At 38.7% G+C, this 19,637-nt stretch overlaps 1 protein-coding gene across 1 annotated transcript in view; it reads left to right on the top strand.

Moving 5' to 3' along the window:
* Nucleotides 1-19,637, top strand: part of LOC114474183 (ryanodine receptor 1-like) — a 183,148-nt gene that overhangs the window by 87,255 nt on the left and 76,256 nt on the right. Inside the window, 18 exon segments of the mRNA XM_028464287.1 lie at nucleotides 2,347-2,407; nucleotides 2,480-2,606; nucleotides 2,714-2,822; nucleotides 2,987-3,068; nucleotides 4,011-4,141; nucleotides 4,225-4,545; nucleotides 5,277-5,517; nucleotides 5,597-5,684; nucleotides 7,578-7,671; nucleotides 7,993-8,006; nucleotides 11,530-11,700; nucleotides 12,684-12,743; nucleotides 12,807-12,941; nucleotides 15,126-15,238; nucleotides 15,313-15,409; nucleotides 15,489-15,595; nucleotides 15,778-15,829; nucleotides 17,504-17,584. Coding sequence (XP_028320088.1) covers nucleotides 2,347-2,407; nucleotides 2,480-2,606; nucleotides 2,714-2,822; nucleotides 2,987-3,068; nucleotides 4,011-4,141; nucleotides 4,225-4,545; nucleotides 5,277-5,517; nucleotides 5,597-5,684; nucleotides 7,578-7,671; nucleotides 7,993-8,006; nucleotides 11,530-11,700; nucleotides 12,684-12,743; nucleotides 12,807-12,941; nucleotides 15,126-15,238; nucleotides 15,313-15,409; nucleotides 15,489-15,595; nucleotides 15,778-15,829; nucleotides 17,504-17,584 — 2,084 coding nt within the window.

The following is a 19,637-nucleotide window of genomic DNA, read 5'->3' as shown; positions in this document are numbered from 1 at the left end:
ATATACTATAGTATATACTGTCTATTATATACTATAGTATATACTGACTATTATATACTGTCTATTATATACTATAGTATATACTGTCTACTATATACTATAGTATATACTGTCTATTATATACTATAGTATATACTGACTATTATATACTATAGTGTATACTGACTATTATATACTATAGTATATACTGTCTATTATATACTATAGTATATACTGTCTATTATATACTGTCTATTATATACTATAGTATATACTGACTATTATATACTGTCTATTATATACTATAGTATATACTGTCTATTATATACTATAGTATATACTGACTATTATATACTGTCTATTATATACTATAGTATATACTGTCTACTATATACTATAGTATATACTGTCTATTATATACTATAGTATATACTGACTATTATATACTATAGTATATACTGACTATTATATACTATAGTATATACTGACTATTATATACTATAGTATATACTGTCTATTATATACTATAGTATATACTGACTATTATATACTGTCTACTATATACTATAGTATATACTGTCTATTATATACTATAGTATATACTGACTATTATATACTGTCTACTATATACTATAGTATATACTGTCTATTATATACTGTCTATTATATACTGTCTATTATATACTATAGTATATACTGACTATTATATACTGTCTATTATATACTATAGTATATACTGTCTATTATATACTATAGTATATACTGACTATTATATACTGTCTATTATATACTATAGTATATACTGTCTACTATATACTATAGTATATACTGTCTATTATATACTATAGTATATACTGTCTATTATATACTATAGTATATACAGTACTGTCTATTATATACTATAGTATATACTGTCTACTATATACTATAGTATATACTGTCTATTATATACTATAGTGTATACTGTCTATTATATACTATAGTATATACTGTCTATTATATACTATAGTATATACTGTCTACTATATACTATAGTATATACTGTCTATTATATACTATAGTGTATACTGTCTACTATATAAAATACTATATACTGTCTATTATATACTATAGTATATACTGTCTATTATATACTATAGTATATACTGTCTATTATATACTATAGTATATACAGTACTGTCTATTATATACTATAGTATATACTGTCTATTATATACTATAGTATATACTGTCTATTATATACTATAGTATATACAGTACTGTCTATTATATACTATAGTATATACTGTCTACTATATACTATAGTATATACTGTCTATTATATACTATAGTGTATACTGTCTATTATATACTATAGTATATACTGTCTATTATATACTATACTGTATACTGTCTACTATATACTATAGTATATACTGTCTATTATATACTATAGTGTATACTGTCTACTATATACTATACTATATACTGTCTATTATATACTATAGTATATACTGTCTATTATATACTATAGTATATACAGTACTGTCTATTATATACTATAGTATATACAGTACTGTCTATTATATACTATAGTATAAGTATGAATAGTATGTTACTGTTAGTATGACATTTAAAACACAGGTTTATTGAGATTGTTGTAAAAGTTTCACGCATTGCATTGTGGGATGAGTAGTTCGTCACTCCACCAGACATTCAGGACTCCACATCCCACAATGCAATGCGTGAAACTTTTCCCATAAAATCAATACCAAACTGTTTACAGTAAAGGTCATTTTCAACCTTTTCCATTTGTTTGTGAGTAAATGATTTTTAATGAATTGATTAATTAAACTTTGTCTATCTGATAATAAATGAACGTCCTAACAGCTTTAAATGACTCTCTCTCTCTGTCTCTCGTCCATAAAATATTTAATGCTGTAGATTTTAGTCTGAAACCAGTTCATCTGCTTAAATAATGAATAAATGATTAAAATGATTCTAGTGTAGATATTGTTTGATCAGATTGTACCACAGTGTGTTTGATGTGATTATAATAAACCATCACATGCTTTGTTGTTGTTTTTGTGTCTGTTCTGATCACTTCAGAGTGTTTCAATGATCATAAATATTGTATTGATGGAAATGTTTGTAATAATATTAATGGAATATAAATATTGTCACCTTTTTCAAGTCTTAACATTATAATCACATTATAGGTTTTTATAGTTTATTGGGATTCTTTTTGAAAGAAACTAAACCACAAAATCAAAGCTTTTAATAAAGATGTCATTATAATATTTTATTATATTTGTTTTGATGTGAATAGTTTTGCACTGTGTGACATTAATAAATCTGTTTCTGTGTTTGAACTGATGCTGCGTTCAGGGACCGATGCCAGTGCAGTGGTGAACTGTCTACACATCCTCTCTCGCTCCCTGGACGCCAGGTGACCCAGCCCCCTGCACACGCCCACCTCAGAGCCCGCCCTAACCTGTTCTTCTTCTGTGCTTCCTCTAAGGACGGTGATGAAGTCCGGCCCTGAGATCGTGAAGGCTACGTTGCGTCACTTTTTTGAGAGTGCAGCAGACGACATCGAGAAGATGGTGGAGAACCTGAAACTGGGAAAAGTATCCAGTAGAAACCAGGTCAGCAGCTTCATCCATCCATCCATCCATCAATCAATCAGTCCGTCCAACCATCTATTAGTCCATCCTTCCATCCATCCTAAAAACCTTCTCATCCTTCCATCCAGGTCAAAGGCGTGGCTCAGAACATTAACTACACCACCAACGCGTTGCTCCCAGTCCTGACCTCCCTGTTCGACCACATCGCCCAGCACCAGTTTGGAGATGACGTCATTTGTGAGTCTGCGTCTTGTTCTTTATTCATTACTGTTGAACCAGAGACACTAAAGTCTTTTCTTCTTCTTCTTCTTCTTCTTCTTCTTCTTCTTCTTCTTCTTCTTCTTCTTCTTCTTCTCTTCTTCTTCTTCTCTTCTTCTCCTCCTCCTCCTCCTCCTCCTCAGTGGACGACCTGCAGATTTCCTGCTATCGTTTGATGTGCAGTATTTATTCTTTGGGTACAGTGAAGACTCCACACGTAGAGAAGTGAGTGAAACGTGTATTTTTTTTGTGACCATCACCAGCCCTCCCTGAGGAAGGGTGAGAAACACTTTATTAAAGGGAGAATATAAAAAGGGAGAGCAGTGTTACACCTGGGTGAGGGGGTGGGGGGGAGGTGGAGGAAGGGAGCAGGGAGGAGGGATTCAAGGTAGAAAATGTAAAGGGTGGGAAGAGTTGATTATTTTAAAGTGAGATGTGTAGTTGTAGTTGTGTTTATTATGTTGTGTAATCAAACCAGTCAGGTGACCAGTGTGTAGCTTAGCTATAATGGTGGTGGGTGTGGACAGAGGGAAGGAGTGAGTGGTAATACTTAAAACAGGTATTTAGGATCAACGTGTCTAAAGTTAAGCCCAGTTTTATCTACAGTCTAAAGGTGTTTTCACACCGAACGCGACTGAAAATCAATGTTATTGATGCGACCTCAGGTTATCTCCCCTAAAGCTACGTGACGTGTGTAATTTGAGTATTGATCATTTTAACCGTGAAAACGGAGCAAGAAGTGATCAACCCTCTCTCTCTTTCTCTCTACCCTGTCACTGGCTAGAGTTAGCGTTATGATGAATTAAGTTGAAAAGTTGTTCTTAACTTTACATTTTTTAATGTTAAGATACATCAGGTTTTGCTTTATTAATAAATACATAGTTATTTTAAATTTTATCCAAACCTTTAAAAATAAAGAGAAACTTACAAAGCTGCACTTGATAATGATGACGTGTATTTCCAGAGGTGGGTTTATTTGAGGCTGATTAGTCTGATGACTTTTATTTTGAAGCCTGAGGCTGTTGATAAATAACTGATACCTCACTCTGAGACCTGAGGATGTCCTAAAATGTACATCGTACTGGAGGCCCAACATATTCTAGATATTCAGATAGAGCTACACACTCTAGACAGGAAGTGACTATGTGTGCATTGTGTGTGGTGCAGACAGCGTCCTGCTCTTGGAGAGTGTCTGGCTCACCTGGCTGCTGCCATGCCCGTTGCGTTCCTGGAACCATCACTGAATGAATTCAACTCCTTCTCTGTTTACACCACCAAGACTCCCAGAGAGAGAACCAGTACGTGTTCCATGTTCCTCCTCTGTCTCCTCACTATACCACCACCAATAAATAGCTGTTTCATAGTCTTCTCTTCCTGTCAGTCCTGGGTCTTCCCAACCAGGTGGAGGAACTGTGCACAGACATCCCTGAGCTGGAGATCCTGATGAAGGAGATCCATGACCTGGCTGAATCAGGAGCCCGCTACACGGAGATGCCTCACGTGATAGAGATCACCTTGCCCATGTTGTGTAACTACCTGCCCCGCTGGTGGGAGAGGGGTCCGGAGAACTTCCCCGAGCAGGAGGGTCAGCTCTGCACCAACGTCACCTCTGAGCAGCTCAACCAGCTCCTGGGGAGCATCATGAAGATAGTGGTGAACAACCTGGGCATTGACGAGGCCTCCTGGATGAAGAGATTAGCAGGTTAGCATCAAAGCTAATGATTAACTCTCTCCTCACATGCATTCATGCATGTATTAGAGGAACATCTGGAAATGCATATTAATTAATAAAACCGTGCATAGACCTTAATAAATCACTGTTCAGATAGAAGTTGGTTCATGTCCCTCCCTCGACACGCCCACTTTCTACCATAAATGGTCAATGGAAGGAGCTCATGAATGGTTTTTTGCATCTAAATGAGATTCTACCATCATTAGTGGCAGAAGTGAGGAGGAAAAGACCTTTCAGACAGAGATGAAGAGCAGAAAAACAAGATGGCGTGAATAAATTAAAAGTTATTTACAGCAGTGGTTTCTGTGGTAAACGGTGTAAAATGTTTCTGTCATGACACGCTGTCACACCTGTGTTCACATTTTACGGTTCATGTACGCTACACATTCATTTTTACTTATTATGAACATTTAAATCACTGTTCACATCTATGACACAGCAGGATTGGAGATGATTGTGTGTATTAATAACTCTGATATGTGAGCACATTACATTTATGAGATGAATCTGGCTTCAATCCACCGTCGTTTTCCCACGTCTCCAAAGTGTCACAGTTGGCGTACCAGTGCACACATTATCATGCTATGTTTCATTTTATAAATCATGGACGCCACTTTCAAGCCCCATTTTTTGCATGAACAAGCTTTATAAATGAGGCCCCAGATCATTTGTGAGTGACTCTCCTGGTCCTCGTACCTCAGTTTTCGCACAGCCCATCGTCAGCCGGGCCAAGCCAGAGATGCTGAAGTCCCACTTCATCCCCACCATGGAGAAGCTGAAGAAGCGAGCGGGGAAGGTGGTAGCGGAGGAGGATCAGCTACGTATGGAGGGAAAGACGGAGGTGGACAGTGAGAACGGGACCATCAGGGACGAGTTCGCCGTCCTGTGCCGAGACCTTTACGCACTCTATCCTTTACTCATTCGCTACGTGGACAACAACAGGTATTTATTCATCAAACCCGTGGTCGTACGTCAGAGTCGTGAGCTGATGACTTTGTATAGCAGTTGTTGTTTTCTTCAGGGCGAGGTGGTTGACGTGTCCCGACCCAGATGCTGAAGAACTTTTTAGGATGGTGGGAGAAGTCTTCATTTTCTGGTCCAAATCTCATGTAAGGCTTCTTTTTTCTTTTTTTTTTTAATAATGACCAATCAGAGTTTTAACGCCGAAAACAACACAGGGTTTGTGTTTTTAGTTCATTTGGTTTGTTTTTTTCTCTTGTTTGGAGTTATTTTGTATATTTTTGAAGTATGTCTGAAGTATGACAATAATCCCTGAGTTTGTTTTTCTTTTAACTTCATTTATTTGAATATTTAAGAATTGTCTGCTTTGAATTGAAAAAAGAACAAAATATATTATTATTGATAAGGTTTTTAAAAAAATGATTAGAATGTTTAATTAAGTTTAAAGTATATTTATCTGTTTATTTATTTAAAATACCTAATTTGTCTTGTGTAATTTTTTTTCTTTACTTTAATTTATTTTCGGATGTTTTTTTAAATTTCCCCAAATTTTATTTTATTTTTTTTACTTTCTTTTACACAATTACACCATCTTCTATCTATAAAAGCAAAAAAGGTGTGTGTGTGTGTGGCCAATATCTCCCCAACACGGTGTGAGTTCGACCGGAAACTTAGTCAACGGGTTCTAAATACTCCAAGTGTGTATATCTGTTATTTTGGAGTAATTTGGTGAAGCAAAACGTTAATTTTAAGATTACAGCCCTCTCAGTAATGAGCGCGCTATTCAGGGCGCTACTTCCGGTTCCGGGTTCATGACGTCACTGTGTCGCAGTTTGTTTGGGTTTAAAAAAATATATATTAAAAACGTTTTTTGTACCGCTAAAAGTTATTGAAGTTATTATTTCATGGTTATTTAATATTATTCCCGTTATTCCAAACTTCCTTTAAATCTCGGGTCACGGACGTCACTTCCTGTTTTGTCTCATGACTGTGGGCGGCGTCTGTGCTGACGGTCATTAGCCGATTATATCACAAACATTCTGCTTCTTCAGACAGAGGAAAGTAACGTTTTAGTGTCCACAACACGGCTCTACTATGATTATTGTTTGTTCTGTGCATTATTATATTATTCTATGTGTTAATGAAGATGCTAGCAGCTACCGGGATGTACATGCTGAATGCACACAGAGCCGTTTAGAGAGAGTTACGACTTTGGTGTTGCAAAACGTTTATTGGTACTTCCGGGTCTTTTTTTACGTGTGATGGATTATGTTCATGACGCACGCGTGCATGTGTGTGAGAGATAACGCACACAGGAGATGGAGGCAGACACACACACACACAGTATTTATAATAAAAATATACTAAACGAGTGAAATAAAACAAAAAAACGAAACAATATTTATAGAAAAAAATACACAAAACGACAACAGAAATGCACAAAAATATACAAAATGACTACAAAAAACATACATCACAGAAAAATACAGCAAACAAAAAAATATATAAAAATTAGTAAAAAAAAAACAAAACAACACATTTATCATGTTCATGTCATAAAATTAAACCATATAAATCACACACACTATTTTATTTTACACCCACAAATAAACCTTTATAACAGAGTACAGTATGTACACCTCTATGTACATCCAACCTTCAAACACATACTCATTTAGACATAATTAACTCTACTTAAGCTCCTCCCACTATATGAATACATACTCCTGACGGGCACTGTACTAGTTAATATTAATTATAGAAATTGTCCTTCAATATTTTTTCCAGAATAATGTTACAAAAATAATATTCCAGAAGAATATCTTGAAGAAATTATCTTTCAACTTTTCTTTTCTTTTCTTATACATATACAGTTTTGAATTTTAATACATTTTATTAAAGAACCATTTTTAGCCTTTTTCTAGTAATTACCAGTACACACCAGATATTGTCCTCATATTATCATGTGATACAATCATTTTGACTGAATGGAAACAATAACTCCTAATAACAATAATTATGATTATTTTTGTGCGTCCCAGAACTTTAAGAGGGAGGAGCAGAACTTTGTGGTGATGAATGAGATCAACAACATGTCTTTTCTGACCGCTGACAGTAAGAGCAAGATGAGCAAGGTAAGAGCGAACCAAACTCCTCCCACTACGTCCGTTCCCTCCACCCCTTTTTAAACACGTAAAGACTAATAATGGCTCACTAACGCCATCCATTACAAGAGGAAGACCTTTAGAATCCACGCTCTGCTTTTACTTTAATAAGCCTATCAACACCTCATAAATGATTATTGAGTATTGATAATCATTTAAATCATTTCATTCCTAGCTTCCAAGGGACATTAAACTAATCCATTCCCTCAGTGGCCTCTAGGAGGCAGTGTGCAGACGTGTTGCTAACTGTGTTTTCTCCTATATATATGCTGTGGCGCGGTGGACGCTAGGCCGGGAGACGGAGAGGTTAGACTGTGTTTGTGCACGACGGCTGTGCTGACCGCATGGCACCATGAGTTTGGGGACACATTTAATCCAGTGCTCGACCACAACCACACACAGTCCAGACCCGTGTGTTTACCAAGAGATGCTCTGATGCAGCGCTAACAGATCCACACGAGAAAAGCTAATCAATGGTTCCAGACGTTAGCTCCATAATATCGGATACACACTGAAAATGTTTATGTTCAAACCACATTGGATGGGGGTGGTGTGTAGCTCAGTGGGTTGAGCGCCCGCCCCATGTACAGAGGCTGTAGTTCCTCACCTGCAGCCAGTCCAGGTTCGATTCCCGGCCTGAGACCCTTTGCTGCGTGTCATTCCCTGCTCTCTCTGATCCCTTTCCTGTCAAGCAACTGTCATATAAAGGCCACTAGAGCCCAAAAAATCCTCTAAAAAAAACCCAAAAAACACATTGGATGGTATGTGAGGGATCTATGGGCTAAGCTAACAAGCTAAGCTAATGGGCTAAGCTAATAAGTTAAGCTAATGGGCACAAAGCCAAAGTTATGTCTGAAACCAGACGTGATTCCTTCATAAAGCAGCTTGTAAACGTACTTGTTCAGATCACTACTACGTTTCTGCTTACCGGGGATACTATGGGGCGTGTCATGGCACTAACCACACCCCCACCACATTGTTCCCTCTTATTCCCTTGTGGCTAAATGATGAACTCTGTCAGGAGAACTTATCTCCATCCTGTCGATGAACACACATCCTTTCACACAGTGTTTCATCTCAGTTGCTAGTCGTATTTGTGCACTTTTAACAAACTTCTAACTATTCAGCCATGGCTCGTTTCTGCTGCTAACAACAGCTGTGTTAGCCCATTAGGCTAATTCTGATGCTGAGTGGGTGCAGGGAGCCTCACAAGAAGCAGGAAGTTGGTGAGAAAGGTGATATTTAATCCTTTTGGATCAATACGATAATCACGCGGTGAAGTATTGCGATATATCGCCAAATCAATTTGTCTTAAACCCTTAGTGATCAATATGAGCTGGTGCCACTTTAACAGGTTCATTATAAGTGAAATATAGAGCCTGATTGGAGCATCCTTGTTATTCAACACACACACACACACACAAACGATAAGTTATTACAAACGTGTGCGTGAGAGAGTTGGAAAAGCTGATTTAGCTAAACTTGTTTAATGCATTTTGTGAGTGTTTAAGCATTCGTTACTTAGTGTGTTTGTGCAAACTCAGAGGTTTCATGGTGCTCAGCTGCAGACGAGTACATGCGTGTGTGTGTGTGTGCGTTTGTGTGTGTGTGCGTGTGTGTGTGCGTGTGTTTGTGTGCGTGCGTGCATGTGCACTTGTGTGCCGCTGATCACCATCAGCCCGTAGCCATCAGGTTGGTTTGACGCTCGGTTCGTTCCCGTCCGATGAAAGTCGTGGAGCTCGTGTGACTTTGTGACGTCTGATATGTTGAAAGTTTCATCATGTAAATGTGATTTGATGTTTTTCCAGCTTCTGATGTAACTGAACTGGTTGTTTCCAGTGGGACGTTCAGCTCTGTAGCCACGTTACACACGTTACACACGTTACACACGTTACACACGCTTTAGGTTTTTCACTGAGCTGGTTGTGTCAGGGATGAGCTGGAGCTAAACATAAAACCATCACATAACTGTCATCCCATAAGCTAACTGGACTCATTTCTCCATTTCATTTGAACCATTAAGTCAATCAAGGCTTATTGGGCAACAATAGTTTCTATATTTATTGTAAATATTCAATTTTAAATTTCTCATTTGATGTTTTTTTTTATTTCATCAGTTTTTATTGCTGGCACACTATTGGTTAAAATAAATTAAACACAGAGACGATTCAAAGCAACTTAACTGTGTTTTTTTTTACGCCATAATAAATATGTTTTTATTTATTTTTATTTGCAGAGATCTCATTATAAATGTTTACTGAAATATCTTATTAACATTTATTATTGAGTGACATTTTATGATAAACAAATATCTGTGTTTGCCCAATAGAGTCTGATCTAATACTGTGATTAATTGAATTAATTAAATTAAACTTTATCTACAGTGTGTAAACCAGTGGTTCGCAAACTTTCACCAAAATCAGTCAAAAAAATTTAACATTTACTGAAAAAGGTTAAAAAAAAACAAACAAAGTAGACTTTTCTTTGACAAAACACATAAAATAACATATGACATATTTTAGAGCAGTAAAAAATAAATAATTAAGACAGGCCCTCCCCTAGGGGGTGCACCCCACAGTTTGAAAACTACTGGTGTAGAGCAGCCAGTCACACATGGAATATTTACATAAATATTAAACAACTTCCAAAAATAACAATAATAGGTTTTTGATAATAAATAAGGAATAAACCATAAAGCAGAGCAAAGTTTATAGACTACATTAACTAGACTATGACTGATTTAAATATAATACATGTTGACCAAAACTACATCAAAATATGTTGATATTTTTTCATTGACTAATAAAAACAGAACTATGATGTCATTGCCCGACCCATTAGATCTCTGAAGCTAAGCAGGTCTGGTCCTGGTCAGTAGATGATGGAGACCACTGAGAATTCCAGGTGTCACAGTGGGGTGGCAGTCACCCCAGAGGTATCTGTCATTGTGCCCTTGGGCAAGGCACTTCACCCACATTGCCTAGTATGAATGTAGTGTGTGAGTGGTGGTGGTGGGAGGGGCCTATGGTTCACTATGGCAGCCTCACTTCCATCAGTCTGCCCCAGGGCAGCTGTGGCTACAATAGTAGCTTACCACCACTAAGTGTGGAATGAAAGAATAATGTCTTAATTCTGTAAAGTGTCTTTGAGTGTCTATGATAAAGTGTTAAATAAAAGTGATGCATTATTATTATTTACCAGTGAATCTTTTTAAAAACTTTCCTTTCTTGACAAGGTTCAGGTTCAGGTGACTTTATTAGTACCTGTAGGTAGATTTATAGTGAAAAACAGAGGATAACATTAAAACTACAGACCACAAAACACTGACATAAACAGACAACACCACATCGTACTCACAGACCAGGACCAATGATCAATTACAGCATCACAGTAAAACTACTATAAATAAATACAACTATAACTTATCATTTAAAAGAACTTTGTTCTGCTCTTTAGACCCTGAACAATAAAGATCAATAAAACTAAACCAAACGTAAAGACAATAATAATTAATAAACTGTAGCAGAAAATAAATGAGCATTAGATTATTAGAGTGCATTAGATTTGCAACCAGGAACAAATGATTTACATCTACATTCACATGGTGGAAGGGTTAGGGTTAACCCCTCCCCCCCCCGTGTGTGTGTGTGTTCTGTCTAGTTCTAACAGGCTGCATTGTGTGTTATGAGTGTTTAACAGTGATGTAAATACACTTTACATTACTGTACGTGAGCATGTTGTGTAGTTGTGTAGATGCATTGGGGGCTCGTTGTGTTATGGTTATGGTTATGGTTATGGTTGTTCCCCTTTAACCGTGTTCGTCCCCCAGTCCGGAGGCTCAGAGCAGGAACGTACCAAGAAGAAGCGGCGGGGGGATCGCTACTCCGTGCAGACGTCCCTCATCGTGGCGACGCTGAAGAAGATGCTCCCCATCGGTCTGAACATGTGCTCACCTGCAGACCAGGAGCTCATCAACGTGGCCAAGATCAGATACTCACTGGTACGACTGGTGATGTTTAGGGCCCAGTTGTTCAAAAGTATCGTCTGGATTAAAACTCTCACTAGTTTTACTATCAGGATCAAATAATCTCTTTTCATTTATTGCTGCTGTTCTAATCAGATTGTTGTTGTTCAAAAGGAAAATAAGGATTCTGAAATCAGATTAGATCTCATAATCTAATCCTAGTTTTAATCTGGATCAAACCTTCAGTAGGATTTGAAGAACTTTGATAAAAAAAACTGGATTATCCTGATTTCAGGAAGGTACAGTACCTTTAATAATATACAGTAATATTCACCACATCTGTGTCATAAAAAAAACTAAAATACATTCCATATGTTCTGATTTTAACCTTAAAAAAAAAACACACATTCCACCTTTTCCTCCAAAGCAGGACGTGTGTGTGTGTGTGTGTGTGTGTGTGTGAGGTCAATGAATGAAGACACACCCCTGACTTTGTTCTGACGCCGTTGTCAGAAACTATTTTTTAACATTAACTTTGTAATTAAAGTTAGAATTAAATATTGTTGGATTTTTAACAGCTTTAGAGACGATGATTTAAATTCTACTTTATTTTTTCTGTAGTGTGAACTAGTTTATAAACTGTTAAAATCAGTTATCAATGAATAAATGTATATTTACTGCATGATTAATGTCATTTATTTCACCAGTTTGAGTTTAATTTATACCACAGTTTGTCCCTGAATCCAACAAATTCCAGATCAGATGAATCCAGATTTTGTGGATCAGAGTTATCTTAATCCTACTAAAAGTTTTGAACACAAACTGAGAATCTGATCTGGATTCAAACTAAAAGTGGATTATGGGATCTAATCTGAGCTCAGAATCCAATTTTATCTGAACAAAACATTTTCAATATCTGATCCATTAATCCTACAGATTTCCTTTGACGTCTGGAAGTTCCTTCATTCTAGTGAGAAAGCTAGGCTAGCTAAGCTAACGCTGTGTTTTCATCCTCGTAGAAAGACACAGATGAAGAAGTGAGAGAGTTCTTACAGAACAACCTGAATCTACAAGGCAAAGTGAGTCAGAACCATCAATCAACGCTGTGCAGAACTCAGCTTGTTCTTCTTCTATGGTTCCAGGTAGAGGACCCCGCCATGCGCTGGCAGATGTCTCTGTATAAGGAGATGTCTGGAAAAGCTGAAGATGCTGAAGAACCTGAGAAGGTTGTGAAGAGAGTTCAGGAGGTTTCTGCTGTTCTGTATCACATCGAGGTGGTGAGTAAACACACACACACACACACACAGTTGTTGTGTTTAGTTTTTGGAATAACAGACACTTCACTCACTCACTTGGGGCACCACCCACCCATGGTGGAGGGTGGGCTAGGGGTAGAGGCCTGTGCTACCAGGTAGTGGCAAGGGGGCGGTACTCCACTTTAAGTTGCTCTACCAATCCCTCCTATTTTAATCACACTTGGTGGGCGTGTCCTGATATGTGTGGGCCGATGGGTGGTTCCGGGCGCCTTTGGCTGGGGCTGCTATTTTTTATTTATTTTTTTATTTATTCAGTTTATTTCCGACATGGTTACATTCACTTTTTTTTTACATTTTTTTTTTCTTTTTTTTTTTTGTACATGCCAAAAAAGGAGACGAGAGAAGCATTTTGCTTATCTGGGTCCCGTCCCCACCATGATTTGTACATCAAAAATGTACATGGGTTTACATGTCTCTCTGGTCAACATTCTTAGGTTGTTCTGAACAGTCCTTTTTTGTGTAGGATTTATTCTCATCTGTAGTCAGTGTTGTCTTTTTTTTTTTTTTATTCCTCCTCCTCTCTATCGTTGTTTGTGTCGGCCTTGTTCCCTGTCAGACGTTGTTTGCATTCCTCCAGTTCAGGAAAAGTTCATCTTTTTTTTCGAAGTTTTTCCTTTTCATCCATGACGTCACCACTCCATGTCTCTGTTGGACACAAGTTTGCAGCTTGTTTTGTCTCTACCTCAAGGTTGTTGTTAGTTCTATTGGCAGTGTTGTATTTTCCACTGTTATATTTAACCATTTCTTGTATAATCACATTATTATATCTTAGTTCATAAGCAAGGTTTCTAATGTAATCCTTAATCACCCCACCACCTAGCAATTGAAATGAATAAATGACAGACCTTTTAACTCTGGTTTCCACATTGAATTCAGTGTCAGTAAAATAATCACAGTCTGAGTTTTGTTTCCAGTGTTTATATAGATCTGGGTCCATATCCATGATTACCATCAGTAATGTTGTTGTTTAGGTGGATCCTTCGTATTTTCCAAGTCTTCCATCGTTTTGATGAGGATTGGTTTCTGTTCTCTTCTCCCAGTGGTGTGATATAAATCCTGCAGTTCCTCGTCACGTCTTTAGAATCTTTCCTTCTTTTTTTATTTGGCGTGCCGTCCATGCGATGCTTGTATTTTTTTTAGTCAGGTTTTCATTAATAAAAACCTTTGTTTCCTTCAGCTTTCTTCCTTGCTTCAATAGTTCTCCTTTGAATTTCACCTTCGTGAAAGTGATTTTTACAGCTCTGTTATCATTTCTCTTTGGCAGGAGTTGATGTTGTCAGGGTTCAGGACAATGTCCTTCGACTCCAAGTAGTCAATGACCTGTTGTTCAATCGATTTTGTTTATTCGTCACTTGCGTAGCTCCTGGGTTTAATCTTTAAGCCTGTGATGATGACATCTTTCTCTCTTTCCTTTTGTTCCAACTGTTCAACCCTCGCGTTCAGTAGTTTTATCTCTTCAGCATTTCTTTCATTCTTTTCTTTCAGTACCTTTGCTTCACTTTGAAGGTTTTCCAGTGATTTTTCCAGCGACTTTTCCAACGACTTTATCTCGGCTGTGATCCGTGCAGATAGATCGTCTTTGAGATTTCGTATCATCTCCTTGACCTCTTCCAAACCCCGGATCAGGTTCCGTAGGGCCTGCAGGTGGTTTTTTAACCATTTTTCTGTTCGTCTTGGGCCCAAGTTTTATTTCTCAGGCTGTCCAGCTGCAGCTGTGAGCTGTTAATCTTCTAAGGTTGTGTTATCGCAGCGAGTGAACACACGTCCTTTCTCTCCGAAGACCAGCGAAAGTAAATACACACACCTGATGCTATACGCACCAGGTGTGTGTATTTAGTTTTTGGAATAATTTGTGTATTTTTTTCTGTTGTTTTGTGTGTTTTCTTTTTCATGTTGTGTGTTTTAGGGTCATTTTGTCACTTTGCTTTGGGGACACACACCTAGTTAGACCGATGGTCATGAGGGTCTGCTTTAGCTGTCAGTCACATATACGTCACACTACTGTATACTGTAAGTCACACTATCAGATTTAAAGGAGACATTGTTATGATACATAGTGGTTGTCTCTCGTTCTCTGATGAACTTCATTGTCTCTGAATGTGACTCAACATTTGATTGAAACGTTTTTATCCATGTGTGTTTCAGACCGAGCATCCGTTCAAGTCTAAGAAAATGGTTTGGCACAAGTTGTTGTCCAAGCAGCGGCGCAGGGCCGTGGTGGCCTGTTTCAGGATGACTCCTCTCTACAACATCCCCACGTACGCAAACCATTGTTAACTGTACATGTTTAAATAATATTATTGTTATATATATAATTGTTGTCCTTGTGCAGACACCGAGCCACCAACATGTTCTTAGACGCCTACAAGCGTAACTGGTTGGAGATCGAGGGATACTCCTTTGAAGATAAGATGATTGACGACCTCTCAGTGAGTCCACTTCCTCCTGATGATGACTCAGCTTTATGGAGGTCAAAGTGTGATGTCATGTGTTTCTTTCAAATGTTAGAAAGCTCTGGAGGAAGAGGAGGAAGAGGAGGAGGAGACGGAGACCAAACCTGACCCTCTTCATCAGCTGATCCTCCACTTCAGCCGCACGGCCCTCACAGAGAAGCTGTAATTAACAGAACATAGCGTTATGTTACATATAGAAATATAGATAATGGGTCAAAATAAAGCATGAGAGATGAATATAAGTCTGTTATTACAACATAATATGTATCAAAGTTAGTTTCTGCTGGTTTATGGTGTGGTTATGATCTCACTGAGAATCACTGTTTCCTGTTGTTCTTTCACAGTAAACTTGACCTGGACCATCTCTACATGTCGTACGCTGATATTATGGCAAAGGTAAGAACATTTCTCTGCAGCTGAGGAAAAGTTTACATTAAAATCATTTTAAATCATTGATTTAACAGAATAATGGACTGGTGACTTTTTAAGAAAACAAAAGACCATCAAACAGATGGTCACATGTCTGACAAGGTGTGACATAACTATCGACTTGTGTTACAAGAACATTCTGGAAGTGTCGTTGCCCAGCAACAGGCAGCCTGTGTGTCTACTGCACTGATTCTCAAGGTCACCTGTTATATATATATATATATATATATATATATATATCTTATAATCTTTGTGTTAAAATCAACCAAAAACAATAAAGATCAATGATGATCTAAAATCTGGATCCAACTCTTTACTTTCATCACAAGAAATCATTTTGTTTTTAACTTGTTTGATTCTTTCATAATCATCAGTTAAATAGAGGTCGTTTCACACAAAACGTCAGTTTCTGACATAAAGCTGTCAGTGAATTTATTTTTTTGTTTTAGTTTTAGTGACATTTCAACATTGTTTTCTTCTGTAAAACTACTGAACACTGAGACCAGCAACGTTATTATTATTTTATTATCTGGGTCAGAGTTCAATGGATTTCTTACTGTATTTTGGGGTTCAGGTGCTGCTTTATGGAGGTGGTGATCAGGGGGTGAGGTGGTGGTGGAGGAGGGTTTATGAGTGACTGGGGGTGTGTTCATGTGGATGGAGGCAGAGGGAAAGAAGCTGTTTTTGTGTCTGGAGGTTCTGGTCCTGATGGACCTAAACCTTCTTCCAGAAGAGAGAGATTGAAACAGTTTATGACTGTGGTGGGAGGAGTCAGCCTCAGAGTCCTGGAGGCGTTCAGGTCCTGGAGGGAGGGCAGATTGCAGCCGATGACCTTCTCTGCTGAGTAGATGATACGCTGCAGTCTGGCCTTGTCCTTGGTTGTAGCTGCAGCGTACCAGATGGTGATGGAGGAGCAGAGGATGGACTGGATGATGGAGCTGATGTTCAGCTCCACTTGAGGTCCTGAGTGATGATGGTCCCCAGGAAGCAGAAGTTCTCCACAGAGCTCACTGTAGAGTCTCCCAGGGTGAGGGGGGTGAGGGGGGCTGGGTTCTTCCTGAAGTCTGCTATCATCTCCACTGTCTTTAAAGCGTTGAGCTCCAGGTTGTTCTGGCTGCACCAGGACACCAGCCGGTCTGTCTCCACCTGTAGTCAGACTCGTCTCCATCAGAGATGAGACGATGATGGTCGTGTCGTCTGCAAACTTCAGGAGTTTGACCGACTGGTGAGAGGAGGTGCAGCTGTTGGTGTACAGGGAGAAGAGCAGAGGAGAAAGAACACAGCCCTGAGGAGATCCAGTGCTGATGGTGAACAGATTAAAACCAGTATCTTGATGTTCACATTGACCACAAACTTAACTGGAGGCTGTTTTTCCTCATTATATCTGACTGATTATAACTAATTAGTGACCACGTCATGACCTAATGATCACCATCACTAACTAGTGACTAGGAGCCTCCATCAGTGTCACAGGGCTTGAGATGAACTGGAAGTCTTTCAGTCTGTGTGTTGTGTGTTGTTCTCTGAAGCAGAGTTTCTCAAATGGTGGTTGGAGACCTAAAAGCAGGTCGTTCCATCTGTGGAGGATGTCCAGACATCAGAGCAGATGTATCAGATGTTCTTCTTCTTCTGTCTCTGCAGAGCTGCCACATTGGTGAGGAAGACGAAGGGGGAGGACAGGAGGAGGAGGAGCCATCCTTCGAGGTGCGACAGACAGAGATGGTATGGGGGGGACCAGGGGAGGGGAGACACGGGAGTCAGCGGAAAAGCTGCTCCCTCCGAGCACTGAGTGACCACCCCACGTCTGTTCCAGCACTTCAACTCTCACTACCGCCTTCTTTCCTCACTCACTCACTCACTCACTCACTCACTCACTCACTGAACTGTGCACATGCTTTTTCTGGACTCTTCGTCTCGACTCCATTTGTTTTTCTATAAATTGCATCCTTTGACTCACAGTGTCCTGCCCAGCTTTCAAAATAAAAGGTTAGATATTAATAATAATAAATACACCATCCAGAGCCATTCAGAGAGAGTTATGACAACGGAAGTTCAAAATAAACTCAAATAGTTCCTGGAAGTTATTGGCGGTCAATTTGAATCAATTGATTCCTAATGACATAACTGTGATTTCAGGTAATTTGTCGTCAATAACTGCATTGATTTACAATATTTATACAGTACACTGTCATATGCACACGTTAATAATGTATCAATATTAAATAATAACTAGTTAATAATGCACACATTAATGCTTTTAGATATGTTGATAGTAATAATAATAATAATATTTAATATGATTATTTAAACATCTAACCGCTCTAGCTTCATTCAAAGTCAACTGATCACTTCCTGGAACTATTGAACCGTCATCGCTGTAAAACAAAAATGGTCCATTATCGTGAACGGAGATGTCTAAACATCTAAACATCTAAACATCTAAACATCTAAACATCTCTGGTGGAACACAAACACAAGAGGCCAGACCACAAGGCTACACACAAACCAATCACAGATCATCAGTTTTTGTAGATCTATGTCTAACAAAACTTTATTTTGCATCATATTCATTTTAAACTTTACCGTTTTAGAACCTGTGTTCTGCCATCTTGAAATCACGTGATTAAAGACGTCATTCTGCCACCAGAGCATGTCAACACAACAGAATTCTTTAAGAGCCTTTACTATGGATGAGTGTATGTGGGATATATCTATGTTAGCGGCTTCTATGGGGCCATTATATTGTAACAAAACAATTTGTGTGTGCGTAATACAATCCTTGTGTCTGTACTTTGATACGTGTGTGTAAAATAAGCATTTGTAACGAACTGGACGGTCTGTCAACTGGTGGTTTCTAGTGGTATTGCACGAGTTACAAGTTTGATAAAATTATAGCTCACATTCGCCAAATGTATGCCAAAAAAAATGTGAGAGCCAATAAAGTGTTTGATGACACATGCATACAAACGTTAAAACAGACACACGCGACAACTTAGCAGTAAAAATAACAACTTGTTCTGCTTTTAGTTGCTTTAAATAATCAGGAAAAGTTAAAGATGTTGACGTAAACCTCTTTTGTTTACAGAAATAGCAAAAAACAGTTGTGACCAAAAATAATCTGTGACCACAGTTTACACACTCCGGTTTGGTAGTAGATGATGAAGCAGAGAAGAAGAGCTCTCCTAAGGGACCATTACCCCATAGAAGCCCATAACAGAGCGATATCACGGATATACTTATCCAGCTTCATAGTACAGGCCCTTAAACAATTCTGTTACAAAAATACAGTAATGGGGGTAGCCTTTGCTCAGGGGTGGCGCTTGGTCCTGGGTCGCTGGGTGGCGGGGTTGGCTGTGGGTTGCTCCACCGGCTCGTCTGGGTGCTTGGCTTTGTACCCTGGGTCGCACCTATGCCAGGGATTTTAGGGCGTTTGTTGTTTGTTGGGGTCGGTGTTGATCGCCTGATGGGTGTGTCCTGATATGTGCGTGCCGATGGGTGGGCTATACGGCACCAGGTGTGTGCCGTTGGTGTGCCTTCTTCTCGCGGTGGCGGCCTTTTGGTCAGTCGCGCGCCGGCAGGGGGGCGTCACCACGTGGCTTGCGCTGTCCGTGTGCTTGGGTTTACAGTAGTGGTTCTTACACATACATTGGTCTACGATGCACTGGCCTTGGACTGTGGATAAAACTGGTACTGGATCCTAAATACCTGTTTTAAGTATTACCACTCACCCAGGTGTAACACTGCTCTCCCTTTTTATATTCTCCCTATAATAAAG

This window comes from Gouania willdenowi, chromosome 13, assembly GCF_900634775.1.
Source record: "Gouania willdenowi chromosome 13, fGouWil2.1, whole genome shotgun sequence".
Lineage (NCBI taxonomy): Eukaryota > Metazoa > Chordata > Actinopteri > Blenniiformes > Gobiesocidae > Gouania > Gouania willdenowi.
Note: the sequence above shows the minus strand (reverse complement) of the source record. Positions and strands in the feature narration are given on the sequence as shown.